Source organism: Anas platyrhynchos, chromosome 2 (genome assembly GCF_047663525.1).
Source record: "Anas platyrhynchos isolate ZD024472 breed Pekin duck chromosome 2, IASCAAS_PekinDuck_T2T, whole genome shotgun sequence".
NCBI classification, from domain to species: Eukaryota; Metazoa; Chordata; class Aves; order Anseriformes; family Anatidae; genus Anas; species Anas platyrhynchos.
Genome location: NC_092588.1, coordinates 93,547,069 through 93,568,570, shown reverse-complemented (window position 1 = coordinate 93,568,570; position 21,502 = coordinate 93,547,069). Strand labels below are relative to the sequence as shown.

General features: G+C 42.2%; 1 protein-coding gene across 3 annotated transcripts in view; it reads left to right on the top strand.

Annotated features, from left to right (window-relative positions):
- The first annotated feature begins 8,290 nt into the window (after positions 1 to 8,290).
- The window catches only part of FBXL2 (F-box and leucine rich repeat protein 2), a 53,466-nt gene continuing 40,254 nt past the window's right edge, over positions 8,291 to 21,502 (top strand). For all 3 annotated transcript variants that reach the window (XR_003495402.3, XM_038174531.2, XM_072033179.1), the window contains exon 1: positions 8,291 to 8,423. Coding sequence is in view for 2 of the 3 variants with exons in the window: in XM_038174531.2 (XP_038030459.2) it covers positions 8,421 to 8,423 (3 nt within the window). In the remaining variant the exon portion in view is untranslated. The remainder of the gene's footprint in view (positions 8,424 to 21,502) is intronic.

The following is a 21,502-nucleotide window of genomic DNA, read 5'->3' as shown; positions in this document are numbered from 1 at the left end:
GGCTAGAGACAGACGAAGAGTGAGGTAAGAGGGGGGAGGCTACTCCGGAGGGTGGAATGATGTAGTGAACAGTCATTGAGGGCCCTCCCGAGGGAGGCCCTGAAAGTGAAAGGGGAGAAGGAAAAGCAGAGAGCGAATCTAATGGTATTCACAGTGTACCAGATAGTGAGGTAGAAGGTTGGAGAAAGAGGAAGAAAATCTTCAGGGGGAGTAATGGCAAGCAAGGAAAGCTACCTGTGCTGCAGCTTGAATCCTAGCAGGGACAGGCTTTGATAAGATGTTTTAAGTGTGGCCAGGCTGCCACTTCAAATAGGAATATCCGGAGTGGAAGGAGGAGAGAAGGAAAATGGGATGAAATATGGTATACTGATATGTTGTTTCAGTGCCCTGGAGGGCAAAAAGTATGAAATTAAGTTGGCCCCTGTCTGAACCTTTAGTAAATGTGTGAGAAACACTCTGTAGCCAATAACTTAGGTTCAGGCAAGGATCTCAGTGAAGTAGTAATTTATTCAGAATTGCAACGGCAGGCATCCCACAAGCAGGAGCACACCTACTAGTCACACAGTACGGTTTATATACTTTATTTCTCAATGGCCGGGACCCTTCCCTGTTTCCCCATTGACGGGGTAATCCAGGTTCACAACCTATCCAATGCTTCACAGACAATACATGACTTTCAGTTGCCAGCCTGTTAAATTTCAAATTTCTTTTGACTCTTTTACTGTTTAAAGTGGTAACGTTTCTTCACATATCTGACTTGACACCGTGATTTTCACCTAATTGTTCTAAGGAGTCGGATTATCTGCATTTTACAAAGTTACCTGCTAAGTTTTCTTATCACTGCAAAGATATCTCAATACCACATTCCTTACCTTTAAACAACGTAACTCTGCAAAAACAACATTTTTATTCCCACAAAAGTACAGACTGGAGAAAGCTAAAAAGAAGTGTTGAAAGAGTTATTGAAGGTGTTAAAGGTGTGGTATGTAGTATTTGACAGAGCTGTTTGAAGTTGAATGAGCAGAGGAAGAAGATGTAGGCATTATTTAAGTAACAGTCTACAAGTTTTGGTATACTTGCTGTGGTGTTTGGTCAGTTCCCCAAGTATCAGAGTGAGGGGGGAGGACAGCCTGCTCCACCAGGACCGTCTCCACAGGGGGGCTTCGGCTCCGGCGCCTGAAGCGCCTCCTCCCCCTCCTTCTGCACTGACTTTGGTGTCTACAGTGAGGTTTCTCGCTCCTCCCTCTCCCAGCTGCTGTTTAGCGGCAGGTTTTTGTTTTCGTTTTCTTGGATGTGCTCTGAAGAGGTACAGACTGTGTTGCTCATGGCTTGGCTCTGGGCAGTGGTGGGCCCCTTTGGGGCCGGCTGAAACTGTCCCTTATCTGCCATGGGGAGGCTTCTGGATTCTCCTCACAGGGGCTACCACTGCAGCCTGCCCAGGACCTTGCCATGTGAACCCAGTACACTGGTGTAGGTAGGTCATTAGTGGCCTGTAAAGCATCACGGATTAAATTAACTAATGAAACCCTAAAAGTGATGGGGGTAGAAGGGGCTGGGAAAACAGTGCCAGTTTTGGGGGATACCAAGCTGAGACTAGGGGATAAAAAGATCACCGGGCAATTATTGTATGTACCCAAGGCAGGGACTAACTTGTTGGGAAGGGATTTGATGATGAAATTGGGCATTCAAATAGTAAATTGTTAGACTGGAATAACAGTGTTATTAATGGAGTGCTCTCAGGCCCTGTGAGCAAACATATATTCACCTCTGAATTACAATATATGTTAATATATTAATAAATTAACAATATTAACAATATATGTTAATATATTAATAAATTATAAAATAAATATATTAATAAATACAAATAAATTACAATATGGAGAAAGAGAAGTCAGGTATATAAGGCATCTAATGTCTGAGGGAAAACAAATAATAAATCCAGAGAGGATTCAGGGAATTGTTGAAAATTAAGAAAGAACTAAAAAGTTTTAAAAGAACGATTTTTTTAAGGAATCAGGAGCTATGAAGTCTGAAGGAAAATGGATACTCCCTGATGGGAGAGAAATGCTGAATAAAGTGATAATGAGGCAAATATTAACTGTTTTACATCAGAAGAGTCATTGGGAGGTGCAAGCAATGTGTGATGTTGTGCTAAGAAAGTATGTCTGTGTAGGAATATACACAGAAGCACATATGCAGAGGATGTACTATATGTCAAAAGGTAAATAAAAAGGTCTTCTGTAACCCATCTAGAGGGGGACGGGAACCAGGGATTTGACCTTTCCAAAGTATACAGGTAAAGTTTACTGAGTTACTTGTTCGTCCTAATTGACCATGTGACTGGATGGGTGTAAAGCTTTACTGCAAGGGTTCAAGCAGGCCTTAGAGATTGAGTGGGATTTTCACAGCCCCTGGCACCCCTCCTCTTCTGGGAAGGTGGAGCGAATGAACCAGACATTAAAGAAGCAATTAACTAAATTAGTGTTAGAAACCCAACTTCCTTGGGTAAAATGCTTACTCCTACAGGTTTAAACAGCACCAAGAAAGGATATAGGAATTTCACCATATGAGATACTGTTCAGATTGTCCTATTTGGGCAGAAGGGATGAGATACCACAATTCAAAACAAGACAGTTTCCTTGAGAACTATATTCTGGGGTTGTCCTCTTCTTTGTCATCTCTCAGGACCTGTGGGTTGTTGGCTCAAATCCCACCTTTGGAATTCCCCAATCACCACCATCACCCAGGAAACCGGGTCCTGATTCGGACCTGGAAAGAGTCAACTCCGGCCTGAATGGGAAGGACAATTACTAACCACTGAAACAGCCGTAAGAACTGCGGAAAAATGTTGGACTCACTATACTCGAGTGAAGGCATCCGTCGACCCTAGTATCTGGGAAGCTGTTACTACAGAAGACTTGTTGGAAGTTGAAATTGAAGAGAAAAATCTTATAGTGGACTCTGAGTATGATAAAAGCTTACAATTGTAAACTAACCTTTTATTTTCACAGGTAACTAACGACTGTGACTTGTGATTGAGAGAAAGGACAGACCTATAGTGAATTGCAGTGCTCCCAAGGTGGGGGGGGTTGTTATAGTAGTAGTGTACATCTTATTCTTTGTATTGATAATTATTTGGAAACCTAAGGTTTAAAAATAATGACAGGGAAAAATCGATTACTAATTTTGTTTTTAGTGATTCTAGGCCTCAGAGAAGGCCTCGGTCAATTGGCAACTTGGAAAAGGCATGACCAGATAATAGCAAAAACGGGATACCCCATCAAAATATGGGTGACTGTGACAGGGTTATATACCACAATCTGTCACGTTTGATGCTTGTGAGGTGTTAGCTTGTGGAGATTTAAATGCCCAACGACAATTGAACAGAGAGAACAAATAACTGGGAGAGACCCAACAGCCAGATTGAGAATAGCTGTATGGAAACAATCCTCTATTGCAATCAGAGAAAGGGAGAAACTCAAGGAGAAAACAGGAGAGAAAACAGGAGGCCCTCTGAAATGTGTCAGTTCAAACAAGGTATTGGGATGTGAATGCCTGGATAGAATGGGTCAAATATACTGTCCAGAGTCTCAACCGTAGCAACTGCTATGCTTGTGCCTCGGGATGACCAAATGCCCAGATAGTGCCCTTCCCATGGGGGTGGACTGAAGACTCCCAAGGGATGCGATGTATGATTGCATTGTACCAAGAAAAGACTGCCTGGGGAAATGAGGCCTGTAAGTCTCTTTTTGCTGTTCCTTGCATGATAGCAATATCGCGGTTCCCCCTGCATTCTCTACAGCTATAGGTAACCATACAGCTTGCCTTTCACAGCAGGGTGTGAGTGCTACCCAGCATCTGGGAGAATTTGCCTTGTGCTACCAAGGACTTGATGGGAAACTGCTCAAGACTAGAGATCTCCAGGGCAGATCTCTGGTGGTATGGTGGAGGGAAGATCTTACGGTCCACCCTACCATCTAATTGGGAAGGCACTTGTGCACTTGTTCAATTAGCTATACCCTTCACCCTGGCATTTGAGAGAGAAACATCACAAATACCCAGAAGAAGTAAAAGAGGCTTAGGAATATCATTTGATGGTAGAGTATACATAGATTCTATTGGGGTACCTAGAGGAGTTCCGGATGAACATAAAGCCAGAAACCAAATTGCTGTAGGGTTTGAGTCACTGTTCTGGTGGGTAACAATCAATAAAAATGTGGATTGGATTAATTATATCTTTTATAATCAGCAGAGATTCATCAATAACACTAGGGATGCGATGAGAGGAATCGCTGAACAACTAGATGCCACCAGGAAAATGGCTTGGGAAAACAGGGATAGCATTAGATATGACGCCCGTGGAGGAAGGAGGTGTGTGTGTGTGTGTGTGATACAGAGCAACCATTGTTGCACTCTTATACCTAACAATACTGTCCCAGATGGCTCAGTAACTAGAGCATTGTAAGGGTTTACCACCCTTGCCAGTGAATTGGCAGAAAAAGTAGGCATATTTACATCCTTGATCGTAGTTGCAGGAGTTTTGACAGCCATTGGTTGCTGCATTATCCCCTGTGTAAGAGGACTAGTACAGTGGTTAACTGAAACCGAACTATTGAAACAAATGACCATGGAGCTACCACCTTACTCAGATAAGGTGATAATGAGGAGATAGAAAGCAAAGAAGAAGAAGAAATCTACCAAATTACACCTTAGAGAAAGGTTTTGCAAAAATCAACAGTTTATAAAAAAAGAAAAGGGGGGAACTGTAGGAATAGAAATGTTGTTTTTGCAGAGTTACATTGTTTAGAAGGAGGGAATGTCGTACTGAGATATGCTTACAGTGATAAGAAAGCTTAGCAGGCGACCTGGTAAAATGCAGACAACCAGACTCCTTAGGACAATTAGGTGAAAATCACGGTGTCAAGTCAGATAAGTGAAGAAACATTACCACTTCAAGCAGTAAAAATGTCAAAAGAAATTTGAAATTTACCAGGCCGGCTACTGAAGGCCATGCATTGTTTGTGAAGCATTGGATAGATTGTGAACCTGGATTACCCACTCAGTGGGGAAACAGGGGAGGGTCCTGTCATCAAAAAGTATATAAACTGTGTTTTGGAACTAGTAGATGCACTCTCTCCTGCTTGTGGGGTGCCCGCCATTGCAATCGCAAATAAATTACTACTTCACTGAGATCCTCGCCTGAGCCTAAGTTATTGGCTATGGAGTGTTTCTCACAGAAGGATGTAGCCAACCTCTTCTCAGTGGTTTGTGGGGATAGGACAAGGGGCAACGGCTGCAAGTTAGAACACAGGAAGTTCTGCACTGACATGTGAAAGAACTTCATGGTGAGGGTGACGGAGCATTGGAACAGGCTGCCTAGGGAGGTTGTGGAGTCTCCTTCTCTGGAGATATTCAAGGCCTGTCTGGACGCCTACCTGGGCAGCCTGCTCTGAGGAACCTGCTTTGCTGGGGGGGTGGACCCGATGATCTTTCAAGGTCCCTTCCAACCCTACAGTTCTGTGATTCTGTGATTCTCTAGAACCTATTTTCATTTGACTAGCATAAAGGGAGATGGGGGAGGGGGGGAAAAGAAGGAAAGGTAAAGTAAGGTCAAATAATTAGCTAGTTTCAAACCCAATTCCTTCAGCTAATAAGGGACAATTCCTGGAAAGATTTCTGCAGAGATGGGCATTGTGGGCACAAGGCCACTGCAAAGAATACCAAGGCACTTCTAGACGCAATGGAGTCCAGCAATCAAAAGACCACTGCAGAGGAAACTACTGTATGGCAAGTTTCCTCCTGAACTCTAAATACTCTGTTACTGCAGTCTGGCAAAGTTGGGAAACAACACGCATGGAGAAACCCATAGTGGTTTCTAGTGAATTTGGGGAAAGCATAAGTGAAGAGGCAGGAATCTGGAAATAAAACTGAGTTTGCAACACTGGGCTACTCAGTCTCTGCAATGACCTTCTGGAATCTGAAAGTCTCTTCTGAGCCATAGGACCTAATGCAGGACATAACAGCTCAGAGGCCTCAAAGCTGCTGTTTAGGAAGAGTAACGACTTCCAGAACTGGCCCCCTTTTCTGCAAGATCTTACTCATTTCTGCGCACTAACCCACCCTTCTATAGCTGGCACTTGCTCATTTTCTCTGACAAGTACTTGAACTGTTTTTCATTTCTTTTAAGTTTGTTGAAAAGGTAAGAAGAGAATTTGGTCAGCATTCAATGAGAGTCTAGAACAATTAGGAGAAACTTCAGACAGTTAAGTTAAAAGGTCAAGCTATTGAATGTAGGTTTGCAGCTTAAAAAATATCAGAAAGTATCAGTAATAACTTAGTTAACCAGTCATTCTAGAATGACCAGTGCAAAGTAAAAATCTAATAATTTTAAAAGAATGCTAATGTTAGAGCTGGATGTGAATTTTTAAATAAAACCTTGTTCATCACGCAGTGGCTCAGTTGAAAACAGGACACTATGCATGGATATATTCTCTTAACACTTCAAATGTGTATACTGAGACATTCCACAGATGGCAAATGGAGAAGAGAGACCACGTTGTATACACATCTCTGAAGTCTTTCCACAACTGATTGCTTATTTGTCAAAACTGAAAGCTGTCTAGAGGATTTTCTGAGTGAGCTTTTCTTGGATTGAATTTTCAAGTTGTGCCACGATACAGACAAGAAGGAAAAAAGCAGTCCAGAAAGTCAGTAGGTGAAGCATTATATTATCATTAGCTGGCCTCCATCAAAAGATACAGATTTCAGCCTTCTACATCTTAAGCAAATACACAGGTGGCAAAGACACAGCTGCCTCCTCTTCCCTGAGGGATGAAACATGGAACTTTCTTTCTTACAGCCTTTTATACAAAAAATATTGGTTCAAATTTATTCTGTATTGTTCCATTCCTTCCCATGTTTTTTATCAAATAAGAACTGATATTGGGCCATGGAAAGTCCACTCCACATTTGCCTCTCATATTGCCTTAAACAGATCCCTATTGGGCTAATTATTCTGAACTCCTCTTCATTAAGAAAAAAATAATATTATCCTGCAATACCACTTATTTTTTGTAAAATATTTTTTTTTCTTCAGGTTGCTGCAACTCTGATTCCAAAATTGCTTTCTTTTCACTGCAGTGATAGGATGATCTATCCCCATCTTTATAACAGAGTGCAGAATTTCACACTGAACTAAAAAAATATAAGAAATCATGTGATAATCTTATTTATTTATTTATTTTTGAATGTGAACCAATGGAATTTAGAAACTGCTAGTCTAGGCCTTCCGCAATTCAGCTGAACATGCCCAAATTGTTTATACATATTTCACATTTCTGAGGCTTTCTTCCCTCCTATACAAACCAGACCAAATGTATGCATGAACCAGGTCATTCTCCAAAATCTGGAGAGTGAGACAGTTGATTCAGAGAAGTGCCAACAAATGGTATGTGCATGTACTGGCTGTTTACCTGTGGGTTCTGAGAAAGGACTCTTTCATAAGAAACCATTTTTACTGTTAATCAAACCAGAAGGTTTCATCTTTAAAGGAATTAATGCATTTCATTCCAAACAGCAAAATTGTGTTTTTCCTACCGTGGCCACTTCTGTTTCAACAGAACTGCATCAACATCAGACATTACCTGCTGGGAGAGGTTTTTCTCCTCAATTTTGCCCATCTCCTCAATTTTGTATGTGGTATTGTGACCGCTGAACAGATGTAACCTGTAAGAGTGCTATTAACAATATTAATTTGGCTCTGATAGTGGTTTTATGCAATGCTCATAGAGGCAACTGAGCGCATGCATTACTTTAAAGCACTTGGCTGACAGATGAGACTTTGTGGATTGTACTGCAGTTATCACCTTCAGCTTTCCACGCACGTGGCTGCAAGGTAAGCAAACACGCACCTGGGACCTTTACCACCTGGGACCAAACATGTTTCCAGCAGCCATTTCACATCCCAACCCACAAACTGGAAGAGCAGGGGGCACCTGGAGGAAAGCAGACAGCGCGGACATGTCCAGCAGCGCTACCAGACAGCTGCACCAACCCTCCCTCTCCTATTTTCTATGGGATTTCACCCCATGAGGCACCCGCCCTCCCCATCCACCGCAACGCCCGCCATCTCGCGCCCCCCTCCGCCCGCCACCTGGGCCTGTAGGGGGAGGGAGGAGCAAGCCACCAGGGCGGGGCGGCCCGGGCTCAGGGCGCAGGGGCGGTGGCAGCGGCAGTCACGTGGGGGGCTCCTACTGGCGGCGGCGGCCCCGCCCCGCCCCAGGTCGGGGAGGCGGTGGCGGCGGCGGCGACGACGAGCAGGGAGGGAGGGGGTGCGCGCGCGCGGCCGTTGCACCTGGCGTCGTCCTCGGGGCTCAGCGTCGTCAGGACGACGGGGCCTCGCCGCCGCCGCCGCCGCCATGGTGAGTCCGGGGGTAAAGGGGTGGGCTGCCGCCGTGCCCTGAGGGAGAGGATGGCGGTTAGGGCTTCGAGGGGGGAGCGGGAGGGTTCCTGCGGCGGGTGCGGGGGCCAGACCTTAGGGGGGAAGAAGGGGGCCCCTGAGGTACTGCCGCCTCTCTGCTGCCTCTGTGTAAAGGCTTGGTTGGGCTCCCTGCGCTTCTAGCCCAGGTATTTTGAACCTGAGCAAAACAGAAAACAGCCTTGATAGCTAATTAGAGGTGGAATCAAAAGGGTGGGTGTGCTACTGTGTCATACCGTGTTTTTGGGGTGGAGGGATTTGCCAGGCAGAGGTTTGGGAAATTGCTACTGCTGCTACAAGGGTGAGTAAACAGCAGCGTGGCTGCGGGTGGGGTGGTGTTGGTGAGGTGGTTACGGTGCAACTTAGTGATGTGCCCTACTTTTCACTGGTATGCCACCACACGTCTTGGTGGAGCTTCTGGGATGGGGAGTATCTGAGAAGTAAACCAAGTAGAAATGAATTTATCTCCTGGGCTAACGTTAGGGAAAATGGCAGACTGAAAAACAGCAAACTAAATGGCTTTTATGGAGTGTATCACAAACATAAGTGAATATTTTCCACTTACTCAGAGGAAGATGAAGAAGGAATTGATTTCACGCACTTAACATGCAGTGTTTAATATATGAAGTGTCAGCATTTCTACAAATCTGAAATGTTGTTGGCTTATTGCTCACTTATTCTGACAGCAGACTGAAATATTTAGTGATCTCAGTTAAAATTAGAGAGAATGTGGGGCTAGCAGATGTGGAAAGTTGAAACGAAAAGTCAGATTTTCACTGAAGCATAGCAACTATTTTTAGGTTAGTGTAGAAAAGTAGTACTAATCTTGGCACGGTGACAATATTGATCTGAATGCCAGCAGAAGGCTATACATTAACAGTACTTCAACTGTTTTGTCAATTAGGAGTCAGAATAACAGCATCAGTTTCATATAAATTATCAACTTGCCTGATAGTCCTAGTAGTATTTTTTCCCCAATCAGACATGCACTTAAAAGGGATATGCTAAGTATGACAAAACCATATGAAACTGTGTAATCGAAGAGTTTTCTCTCCTTGTTCAGACAGCAGCCTGGAGCTAATTTAGACAACAGGCACAACATTCATTTGTATTCTTTCTAATAAACGTTTTGGGAAGGTGATCTGTATACTTCATAAATTTCTTCTTCTTCTTTCATTTATCATTTTAGCACAATACAAAAATGGTTACACTGTTATCTGGACATATGTGGACAAGGTATATTGAGTGACTTGATTGTGATAGGGTTGGAGTCCAGTGTTCTGTCAGCTTTTGCAAAACAGCTTTCCCACTTGAATTTTGTAACATGTGGTGGGATATTTTATTTGTTTGTAAAGCTTCTGTGAAGAAGCAAAGAATAACTTCTAAATGTTGCAGGTCAGACTTGTGTTCTTTAAAATGCAGTATGTCTGAATCCACTGTTACAAAAGATATATATCAGGCATTACAGGAATACAATGGTGGACTTCAAATTCACAGCGTAATGGTTTCTTCTCTGTCAAACCCATGTTTATTTTTCAGGATCAAGAAGTTACTTACATACTTCCTTAAAAGTTTAAACTAGTTATTCTTGAGCATTTTTTACTGATGGTTTGTTAAAGATAAAACTCTTCTCTCAGACTGATTTTTCCAAAAGTATGCCATGCTATAAATGTCTGAAAATCTGTGCATATAGTGTGTTACTGCAAGACTGCTTGGAACCAAATGGATTATTTCTGTGATGAGATGAACGGTCCCTGTGAATGATGTTGTGGTGACAGCTGCTGTGGAATCAGTTTCAGTGTTTTTGATCAGAGTTAGTTGAATGGTCAAAGGGAAGTACCTTTTTCAGGTGTTTTGAACTTAGACTTCTGCAAATGCAGTCTGAGTCTCTGGTGCTTAAGGAAGGACATGTTGTTTAACCTGCCCAAGAAAAGAAAGCCTGGCGTCTGTAAGGTGCATCCTTTTGGCAGCCCCATTGCTGTCCCTTCAATACCCTTCAAATCTCTTTGAGTGATTCCATCTGGGTTATTATCTTTGCTTTGGAGAAACACTGCACTCATGCGAGATGAGGCCTGGAGCTGGAAACATGCCCCTTTCTGGGCCTGCATTCTTAAAACCACGAGCTGTTGCTGTACAGTCCACAAGAGCTTAATGGCAACAGACTGATACCAAACTTTAAAATGTTGGCTACACTTCAAGGTATACTCTTTTTCTGTCAGTGTTTTCCTCTGCTCTTCTTCAGGCAGAAGGAAATAGGAAGCTCTGTTTTCATTGGGTTCGGTTACTTTTCAATTGGTTAACCAGTATATTTTGTAAATTTAAATCAAGGAGCTGAGACATCATCAAGTCTACATAAATGTGAAACTCTACCAGTATGTCAAGTTTTTTTGGTCCTCAGATGCTAAAATTGAGGTCAGAGCTTCACTGAGCAAAGGCCTTTCTGGATCATTGCTTAATATTATGTAGTAGTTATTCAAATATTAAGGGCCAAAATGTCTGAGCATACAAGTAGTACTGAACATGTCTATAACATACTTCCTAAACAAAAGTATTGAGGATATTTTATTTCTACAGAAATTCAAGGACTGTAAGCTTTGGGAAATACTAACAGTTAAGTGAATGTCCAGCTTCTTTAAGTCTTAACCTTTTACCTTTCCTGAAGCAGTTTAAAAAAGTATTTTGGAAATGCTACTGTAATGCTATTTCCTTTGAAGTCAGACATAATTGCTGCATGTAATCATGAAGACATAATTTTGTCTCTTGTAACTGAAAGCTTTTATTAATCATACAACACTTATATCGTGTGTGCAGTGGCAACACAGATCTTGTCATGTTTGTTTTCTGGTTCATTCTTGGGGGAGATTGTTCCAAAGAGCAAACCTCCACTAGGCAAAAATTTCACACTCAGTGGTAAGAAAAACATCGGTTCTGACATTGTTTGCAGTGCAGATCAAGCGCTGCTTTAAAACAGCTTTGGAGAAGCTTTAGCTTCATTTCTGTAATGAACTATATCTTCTATATAATTCTATATAATTCTGAAGAGCAGTTGTCTTTGGGGAAAGAAACCAGTATTCAAAATCTGTCTCTCAGGTGGTCAGAGGAAGGGATTCAGCTTCAACCATGCAATCAGGACTTAAGCCATAATTTCAGTTACAGTTTGAGCTAGCATAATAGGAAAAAATAATTGACCTTCTGTATATGGGTAGTGTGTTTGGAGAAAGGGCTGCATCAGTCCAACTTAGAATAGCGGAAATTCCTGGAGAAATGGACCTGCAGAAGAATTTCTAGGTTTGCACGTTAGGAGAGTTGGTACTGACATCAGTGTGTCTGCAGGCTAGTATACTGGAGACTGGGAATAAAACTAGTCATATGTGTAGCACTACAATTATATATTGACACAATGATTCAGAGCTGGAATTTTGAAAGGTGTACTCCTAAGGGCTCTGATGAATCTGTGATGTGGATTAAATTTGGATGGCTGAAACAGAATGGCTTTCCATAACCAAATACTCATGCATTCAAGCAAATGGATACCAGCTTTTCTTTGTGATTTTCCAAAAATATATCACAGTCTGAATGTCTAAATGTTTATTATAATATGAATCTGTGAAGGCTGTGTGAAACCAAATAGATTTTTGTCACGAGATGAATTTTAATGAGTAAACAGTCCCTGTGGATGATGTTGAGGAGAAAGCTGCCTAAGAATTCATTTCAAGCTTTCTGTTTAGAATGTCAAAGTTATGTGAATGCACCAAGGGAAATTTCTTTCTCAAGTATTTTGAATTTAGGCTTTTGCAAACTGTATTTGAGCCTGTTTGATGCTTGAGAAGGGATTTGTTACATTCTTGCTCAAGAAAAAAAAGGCACCACTTCTGAAGGATACAGAATCTGAAAGATGCATCCTCTAGCTTTCTGATGGGCTGCAGTCAACAAGTGCTTGATCCATTCAACTTTAATTTTCTGCCATAGGTCTGTTGCTCTTGAAACCAGTGGAGTAGACGGTACAGGTTTCCCTGTGTTCCACTTGAACTATCAAATCTACAGATTACTTCAGTTGAAGGCTTTATTCTATTTTTTAAGCAATAATCTATAAATGCTTCATTGTATGCTGTTTTTGTTTGGAAGATCATGACCTTAAAAGAGAAGTTATGGACAAATATATGGACAAATGAACAAAAGGAAATATGTAGTCATTAAAACTTTTTTTGTGTGTGGGCAACCAATAACAAAAAAACACCTAAAAGAAGGTTTACTACTCAGTATATGTCTAAGAGGTAGAACTATGCTTTAGCAGATGAGGATAAAACCTTATCAATCCCATTTTTTCAGCTGTCTCTTTATATATACTTGAAGAATGTTTAGACATGCAATTAACAACTTTTTCCAAATTTGTTGCTGTTCAAGCACTTTTCTTTCCCTGACTGCTCTCTCTGGTGACTTTGTAGGAGAGAAGGTGAGTCTCGCTTACAAGGATGGACAGCTCAGCTAGTAAGTTTCACTAACTTGTTGGGCCTTAATAACCTGGCTACCTGCAGTTGAAAAGCCATACTCTGAAGAAAACTTGATTGGTGTTTTCCAAGTACAGCTGGCAGAAAGTGTCTGCACTTCTGAAAGCTAAAGGGGAAAGGGTGCTGTCAGCTACTTGGCCAACTGCGAATGGGTGGATGGGGCAACCCCAGGCACCCCCGGGTCTGCTTGAAGGGGCAGCTGAGCTGAAGTGGCTGAAGGTGCCAAGGTAGAGCTGCATGGCTGCAGAGGTGAGCACTGATGTTTGTGAGTGACCTTCATCTGTCGCCAAGTGAGAGTGGGGCCTTGCAGAGCCAGACTGATGCCCTCCAGTAAAATGTGAATGATGTGCTCTGAATACCAGTGCTGGCAAAACAAGAAAGATGGCTTTTCTGGAAGCAAACCAAACAGCAAAATGGGCAGTGTGGCCAGCTGCTTCTGCCTGGCAGGTTTTATCTCGGACAGAGCTCGCTGTGGGGAGACTTTAAAGACAGTATGGCCTTTATGGGCAGCCCTAGGTCAGTGAGGCATTTTGGAAAGGTGGAAAGAGATTCCTGGGTGTGTTTGATCTTTTCTGAAGGTGAGCTGTGATGGTTTATAATACCAACACAAGAGCAAAAGGCTTTCATGTGAGGTGTCAGTGGCTTTTGATCCATCAGTTTGTCACAGTGCTGGAAGAGGAAAGATACAGTAGATATCTGGAAGTGCTGAGGGAGCTGAAAGCCTGCTGAAGGCAGCTTGCTGGGCTCAGGTAGTGGGTTCCAGGGGAAAAGGTGGTTAGCTGCCACGACAGAGCAGCATGGCTGGGATTTCCAAGTGCTCAGAGCCAAAGCCTGAGGCAGAGCATGGGAGCAAGAGCCTGGGTGGCAGACAGCATCTGCATGTTCATATAAAATACTGCCAGTTTGTTGCCACTGTAGATGTGCATGGTCTGAGATGGCATCACCTTTTGAGATTCAATTTTGTTGTGTTTGATATCCTTTGTTTCAGTCCCGTTAGCAGTGCACATCCATTCTCCTGCTTTTGTTGCCTAGATACAGTTACGTTTTGCTGCTTGCTCAGTGTTAAATGAGTCTGCTCGTCTGCCATTTCCAGTGCATTAATTGCATGTTTCTAGAGGAAGCACCAGTTAGCAGCAATTCCCTAACCATTGAAAAACATTTTGTAGTATAACATGAGGTAATCCTTAATCGTTAGTCAGGGAAGATTTTTGCTTTTCTTCTTCATCCTCTATTTTTCTCCTGTAGTTAATGGCATGCTAAAAGTTCTCCATTTGATGACTGCAGTTCTGCTACCCAGAGCAGTTTGAGCACTCTGATCTGGCTTTTCTTCTGCTGTAGCAAGAGGCAATTTCAGCTGCATGGTGAAGGTGAAATGGCTCAGGCAATAGTTGGGCGTTCCCACAGAGGAGCAGAGATGTGTAGCGAGTTGGTGGGTTTTGTGTTGGGTAGCACAAATCTGCATATCAGGGACCTGAGTAAAACCTCAATTTTAATTTTGACAAGATTTTCCTTTAAAGCATCTTGTTCTTATGATGCCTATTACTGCATAAATAATACTAAATAAATCCTGTTCTTGCCAGTAGAAACCTGAAAGATTCTATGCTTTTTACATATGGCAATACTTACAGCTTAGCTAGGATGTCTGCTGTGTCAACACCAGGAGAAGGGAAATGAATGGATTTAATTCTAAACTGCTGTCTCCTTTGGTGACAGTGACCCACCCTTTGGTTTTGTTACTGACTTGGTAAATAACTCAACCCTGCTAACAGTTTGTCTTCTCTTTTCGCTGGTGTCGTTTGGGGTCTCAAGATTTCCTCTTTGTCAAACCCACGTTTACTAAAAAATGCTTACTTTAGCACTCTAATGAGCAAAGTTATTAAAAAACATAATCTCAAAAACAACTTGATTTGAAAAGTTAGCAGGTTGAATGTCCTCATCTACTCTGATATCACTGGAAATGAGATCCATAAGTATCTCTGGAATTGAGCCATTATAGCTGAGTTGCTAACAAAATGGTTACACATATTAAGAAAATGGTCCTGTTCAATAGAGGACTAAATGATGACTGAAATCGCATCATCTAAAAAAAGTGACTATCAACAAAATGAGTAGTATAACCTTATTTTGATGCTGAACATAATAATAAAATAGAATTTCTAAATGGCTTAGATGAGCATGATAGATCAGGATGAATATTTGTTTCTTCACAGAGGAAAATTAACTTCTTTGAGCATGCTGCAGTTCCTTGTCAATTTGTGTACAAAAACATGTGTGCATAACTCCATCAAAAAATGTGTCTTCACTTCACTAATTCTGTTATAAACAGGAGAGTTAACTGTTAGACCAGAAGAGAATAATATGGTGACAAGCTAGCTGTGATGTATCAGAAAGTTATGTTCTAGGACTAAAGGTAGTCATTATATTTAATAATGTGGAAGAGGAAGCAAAAAGATGTGACACAATGTGTATATGTACATACTACATTTTATAAAATGAAAAAAGCGATAGTTATGTAAGAAATTTAGTGAAAGTAAATATCAGGTAATATTTTAAGGAAATCTTCAGCCTTTACCTTACTGTAACCAGTCTTAGAAAAGTGAAGTGAAGATACTAAAGCAAGAGGTCAGTTAAGGAATATGAGAAATGGCCCAGAATTGAAGTAATAACCAACTAGCTGTGGAAAACAGGCTTTGGTAGAGCACCGTTAGTTTTCCCTTGCATAATTTGTTCTGTTTGTTTCCCGAACTCCTGTCAGAATGTAGACATTTCCTGTATCTCTTATGCTTACAGGAAATCCAGAGCTGGTTTTAGAGTAATATTCTGTTACGTATGTTCAATGTTACCTCTCTTTTTTCATTCTGAACTGATTTTTCTGTTGTATTTCATGTTTTTGTACAATTTGAAACATGCTTTTCTGTGGTTTTTGTGTACCCTGTCATTAACACAGGCAAACTTGCTATCAAATGTGAAAGCAAAGAAAGAAGAAATATTATTTCTGCATCCACAGTTATTTTGTAACACTGGACAGGTATTTTGAGGGTGTGTTGTTGTCAGCACTGTCTGACTAAAGAAGAGGAAGTCATATTTTTCAAGGTTATTAGAATATTTTCACAACAGTTGATGAACACTTCCTTGACTGGCTTTATTTTTTTAAAATAGAAAATTAGCAAGTCAAGATACAAAAGTCAAGCAAAAAAATAAATAGCACAGTCCTATTACTTCAAAGAGGTGATAGATATATGTACCCAGGGTAATTACTTCACTAATGAATTCTGTGATTAATGGCAGTCTCAGATAATCAGGAAATCCTCAAAAAAGGAATAGATTGTCCAATATATTGACCTTCTCTTTTTGACACCAGTTGCACACAATCAGCCCCCTTATGTTCTGTCTAGAAGACGACAGCCTCCATTATGCCATGTCTGCTGTTGATTTGGCAAAAAAAATGAAACTGAAGAGCCTTAAAGGGTTCCCTCTCTTCCGAGATTCAAATGCAGGATCATTCTAGAGGCTGATCTACTTTTTCAGAGTAAAGAAGTAAAGGTTTTTTCATTTATTTAAATATTCCATAAGAATATTTTGATATGATAACTATAGCTAGTGTATACACCAGCACATATAACTGAGAGAATCACAGAATGGCTTGGGTTGGAAAGCACTCTAAAGATCATCCAGTTCCAACCCCCTGCCATGGGCAGAGATACCTCCCAGATTGATCGGGGCCTCCTCCAATCTGGTCTGGAACACTTCCAGGGATGGGACATCCACAGCTTCTCTGGGCAACCTATGCCAGTGCCTCATTACCCTTGGAGTGAAGAATTTGTTCCTAACATCTTATTTAAGTCTCCCCTCTTCTAGTTTAAAATGAGAACTAAAACCTTTCTATCACTATCTGCCTGAGTAAAAAGTCGCTCTCCATCTTTTTTATAAGCTCCCTCTAAGTACTACTGAGAAGCCACTATAAAGCCTTCCTTGAGTCTTCTCCAGGCTGAACAGCCCCAGCTCTCTCAGCCTCTTTTTGTAGCAGAGGTGCTTCAGGCCTCTGAGCAACTTTGTGGCCCTCCTCTGGACCCACTCTAACAACCCCACATCCTTCATGTGCTGGGGACCCCAGACCTGGATGCAGCGCTCTAGGTGGAGCCTCACAAGGGCAGAGCAGAGGGGCATGATCACTTCCTTCCATATGCTGGCCACCCCTCTGTCAATGCAGCCCAGGATGCAGTTGGCCTTCTGGGTTGCAAGCACTCACTTCCAGCTCATGTCTAGCTTTTCATCTTCCAGAACCCCCAAGTCCTTCTCTGCAAGGCTGCTCTGAATGAGTCCTCATGTCTCTGTCCTCATGTCTGGCATTGCCCCAGCCCAGGTGCAGCACCTCGAACCTGGAATAGTTGAACTTTAGGTTCACATAGGCCCGCTTTTCTAGCTTGTCCAGCTCCCTTTGGATGGCATCCCTTCTTTTTGGGGTATTAACTGCACCACTCAGCTTGGTGTCACCTGCAGACTTGTTGAGGGTACACTTGATCCCACTGTCCATGTCACTAAAAAACAGCTTTGAACCTGTTTCTTGCCTCATCTGCAACTTGTTTTGTATGTATGGTACTTTGTATGGAGGGCAAGTCGCATGCTTCTCATAAGCAGTAGTAAAAGCTGCATTTTCTTCAGTTTAACTTGGATTTCTAAATGCAAGCATACGGGTCATGTCTACTGTCATTTATTTACCACAGTCTGCAAGTCAGTCTAGGTTTGATTTAAATTCTAAAGATACCTTTCATAAACAGAGATAAGTCTTTTTCCCATAAGAGCCGCCAGAAATATAGATTGGTTGTAGGTTTAGATTTTCACCCTGGCCACAAGAGGAAAATACTTACTAGTCCCAAAAATCTGTGCTATGTTATGTAGTGCTTTAGCTTTTTAATGCAGGAGTTAAGTAGCTGGAAATACCAGTAGTCTTGAGCACACATTTTATCTGTTTGTATTAAATAGTATTGTATTAAATACCTCATGTCTTATGAATTTAAATGCTGTGTCATCTTCATATAGTGAGCATATGTCCATGTTATTGTACATATGGGAGTCTACAGAATAAATAAAAGTAGTATAATAATAGATTTTGCACTGGCAAAGCTATGGCATACTTCACAGAATCACAGAATTTCTAGGTTGGAAGAGACCTCAAGATCATCGAGTCCAACCTCTGACCTAACACTAACAAGTCCTCCACTAAACCATATCCCTAAGCTCCATATCTAAACATTTTTTAAAGACCTCCAGGGATAGTGACTCTACCACTTCCCTGGGCAGCCTGTTCCAATGTCTAACAACCCTTTCGGTGAAGAAGTTCTTCCTAATATCCAACCTAAACCTCCCCTGGTGCAACTTTAGCCTGTTCCCCATCGTCCTGTCACCAGGCACATGGGAGAATAGACCAACCCGCACCTCGCGACAGCCTTCTTTAAGGTACCTGTAGAGAACAATAAGGTTGCCCCTGAGCCTCCTCTTCTCCAGGCTGAACAAACCCAGCTCCCTCAGCTGTTCCTCATAGGACTTGCTCTCCAGACCCCTCACCAGCTTTGTTGCCTTTCTCTGGACTCACTCGAGCACCTCCACGTCCTTATTGTAGTGAGGGGCCCAAAACTGAACACAGTACTCGAGGTGCAGCCTCACCAGAGCTGAGTACAGGGGGACAATCACTTCCCTAGTCCTGCTGGCCACACAGCTTCTTGTACAATCCAGGATGCTGTTGGCCTTCTTGGCCACTTGAGCACACTGCTGGCTCCTATTCAGCTGACTATCAACCAATACTCCCAGGTCCTTCTATGCCTGGCAGCTCTCCAACCACTCATCTCCCAGCCTGTAGCGCTGCTTGGGGTTGTTGGGCCCAAGGTGTAGGACCTGCTACTTGGCCTTGTTGAACTTCATACAGTTGGCCTCAGCCGATGGGTCCAGCCTATCCAGATCCTCCTGCAGAGCCTTCCTACCCTCGAGCAGATCGACACACGCACCTAACTTGGTGTCATCTGCAAACTTACTGAGGGTGCACTCAATCCGCTCATCTAGATTACTGATCAAGATATTAAAGAGAATGGCCCTAGTACTGAGCCCTGGGGGACTCTACTAGTGACCGGCCTCCAACTGGATTTAACTCCATTCACCACGACTCTTTGGGCCTGGCTACCCAGCCAATTTCTAACTCAATGAAGCGTACTCCAGTCCAAGCCAAAAGCAGCCAGTTTCTTGAGGAGAATGTTGTGGGAAATGGTGTCAAAAGCCTTACTTAAGTCAAGGTAGCCTTGACTTCAATACCATCCACAAGACCAATACCATCCACAGCCTTTCCCTCATCCACTAAGCGCGTCACTTTGTCATGGAAGGAGATCAGGTTCGTCAAGCAGGACCTGCCTTTCATAAACCCATGCTGACTGGGCCTGATCACCTGCTTGCCCTGTAAGTGCCACGTGATGACACTCAAGATAATCTGCTCCATGAGCTTCTCTGGAACTGAGGTCAAACTGACAGGCCTATAGTTCTCCAGGTCTGCCCTCCGGCCCTTCTTGTAGATGGGCGTCATGTTTGCTAGCCGTCAGTCAGCTGGGACCTCCCCCGATAGCCAGGACTGTTGATAAATGATGGTAAGTGGCTTGGCCAGCTCCTCTGCCAGTTCTCTCAGTACCCTTGGGTGGATCCCATCCGGCCCCATCGACTTGCGTACATCCAAGTGCCGTAGCATGTCGCCAACCATTTCCTCATGGATAGTGAGGGCCACATTCTGCTCCCTATCCCCTTCCACCAGCTCAGGGTACTGGGTATCCAGAGAACAACCGGTATTGCCACTAAAGACTGAGGCAAAGAAGGCATTAAGCACCTCCGCCTTTTCCTCATCTTTTGTAACAAGGTTTCCCCCCGCATCCAGTAAAGGATGGAGATTCTCCTTAGTCCTCCATTTTGTGTTGATGTATTTGTAAAAAGATTTTTTATTGTCTTTAACGGCAAAAGCTAGTAACAGTCTGCAAATTAGCTTTTTATATATATATTTTTTTTTATGCATATAAATGGAAAGTATGTTCTAGATGGATATCAAAACTTCTGAGGAAGCTTCTGCAACTGCAGAATGATTATGTTGAATGATTAAGGATTTTTAGTGGTCTGTGATACTAAATGTTCAGATATTGGACCAGAATTAATGAGATGTAAGTTCTCCTGTCTGTTTTACCACAGACTGCTTATGGAGGTAACTTCTGTTTTTGTGGCTTATATTTGCCTGTAATGCACAAGTATATCACCCTCACCTCCAACAATTTGGTGATCTTAAGCTCTGTGAGGATGGCATGCCTCCTTTTTCTGAATGAGTGCTCCAATAAGAGCACGAAGGCTGAAAATAGGAGTAATGACTATTGGTGTAAAGTAAAACCAGTGCTAACCTGTACCTGTGTTCAGCCACATGGAACTGCTTAAAACCAAGCACGTATCTTTTCTTTTCAGGGGGAAGTAGAGTTGTCCTATTGAAGCACATATGCATATATGCTGTAAACTTTGAAACTCTACAGCCATTGGTTTGTTAATAATTGTGTTGCTCCAGTTGCAGGAAAAGGAAGCCTGATTAATCTTGCTGGTCCTGTTGAAAGTTTACGGTTTTACTGTTCGTAGATGTGTATACTGTTTGTTGCCCAGAGGTCGGAGGTGCAAAAAGTGGCTTGTGCTGCAATACAAAACTGAGAACCGGTGGTGTGCAGTTAGACCTGTCATCAGCCTAGAACATACTGGGAGAGAAAAAAAGGTTCTTATGGTAGCTAGAAGGGAATTCCAGTTTTCTAATCTTACAGTATTTGGGGGGAGATATTTTAGAATTCCCAGGCATGTACTTTTTGCTGACTTCCCTTTTTTTTATGGACAGAGTTATGCTTGCATTTGGCTTTTTCGATGTACCTTTTTCAGAACCACCTGTTATTGAGCTTTCCTTTTTTTAACCAAGGAGCACACCTGATAGTTACCAAGTATGTGATACGTGTTGATGGAATGGAATCTCTTGTTGGGAGATATGTTGGTAATAAGATGGCCTAGGTGAGACACATTTCCTGTTTTTCTTGTAGCATTTCTTGAGGTGCTTCTCTTGCTTTCAGACCACTGCCATAGGTGGCAGTAAATTCTTTAAATCGTTAGATTATTGCAGTTTCATGTACCTGGGCCATGGAATTTACAATGTACGTACGCTGTAATAGGACATTTTTAGAACTGTGCAACCAGTGCATATTTGTATGTGTCTTGCTGTTGCTAGAACTTTTACTGCTACTGAAAATACTTCCTGGGGTGTGTTTCTTAGTGTTTATTTAATGATTACAAAATGGTTCCACATGCTTTGTGTGGCTAAATCTCAGCACTAGGAAAGACTCAAGTGTATGAGTGGGTGTGGCTGCATTGTGCATATTAAAATAATTTATAGGGATACCAAATAGCATGTTGAAAACATGGTGCTAATGGTAATTTAGGAGTTAAACACCTAAACAGAAGGTTAAAAGGG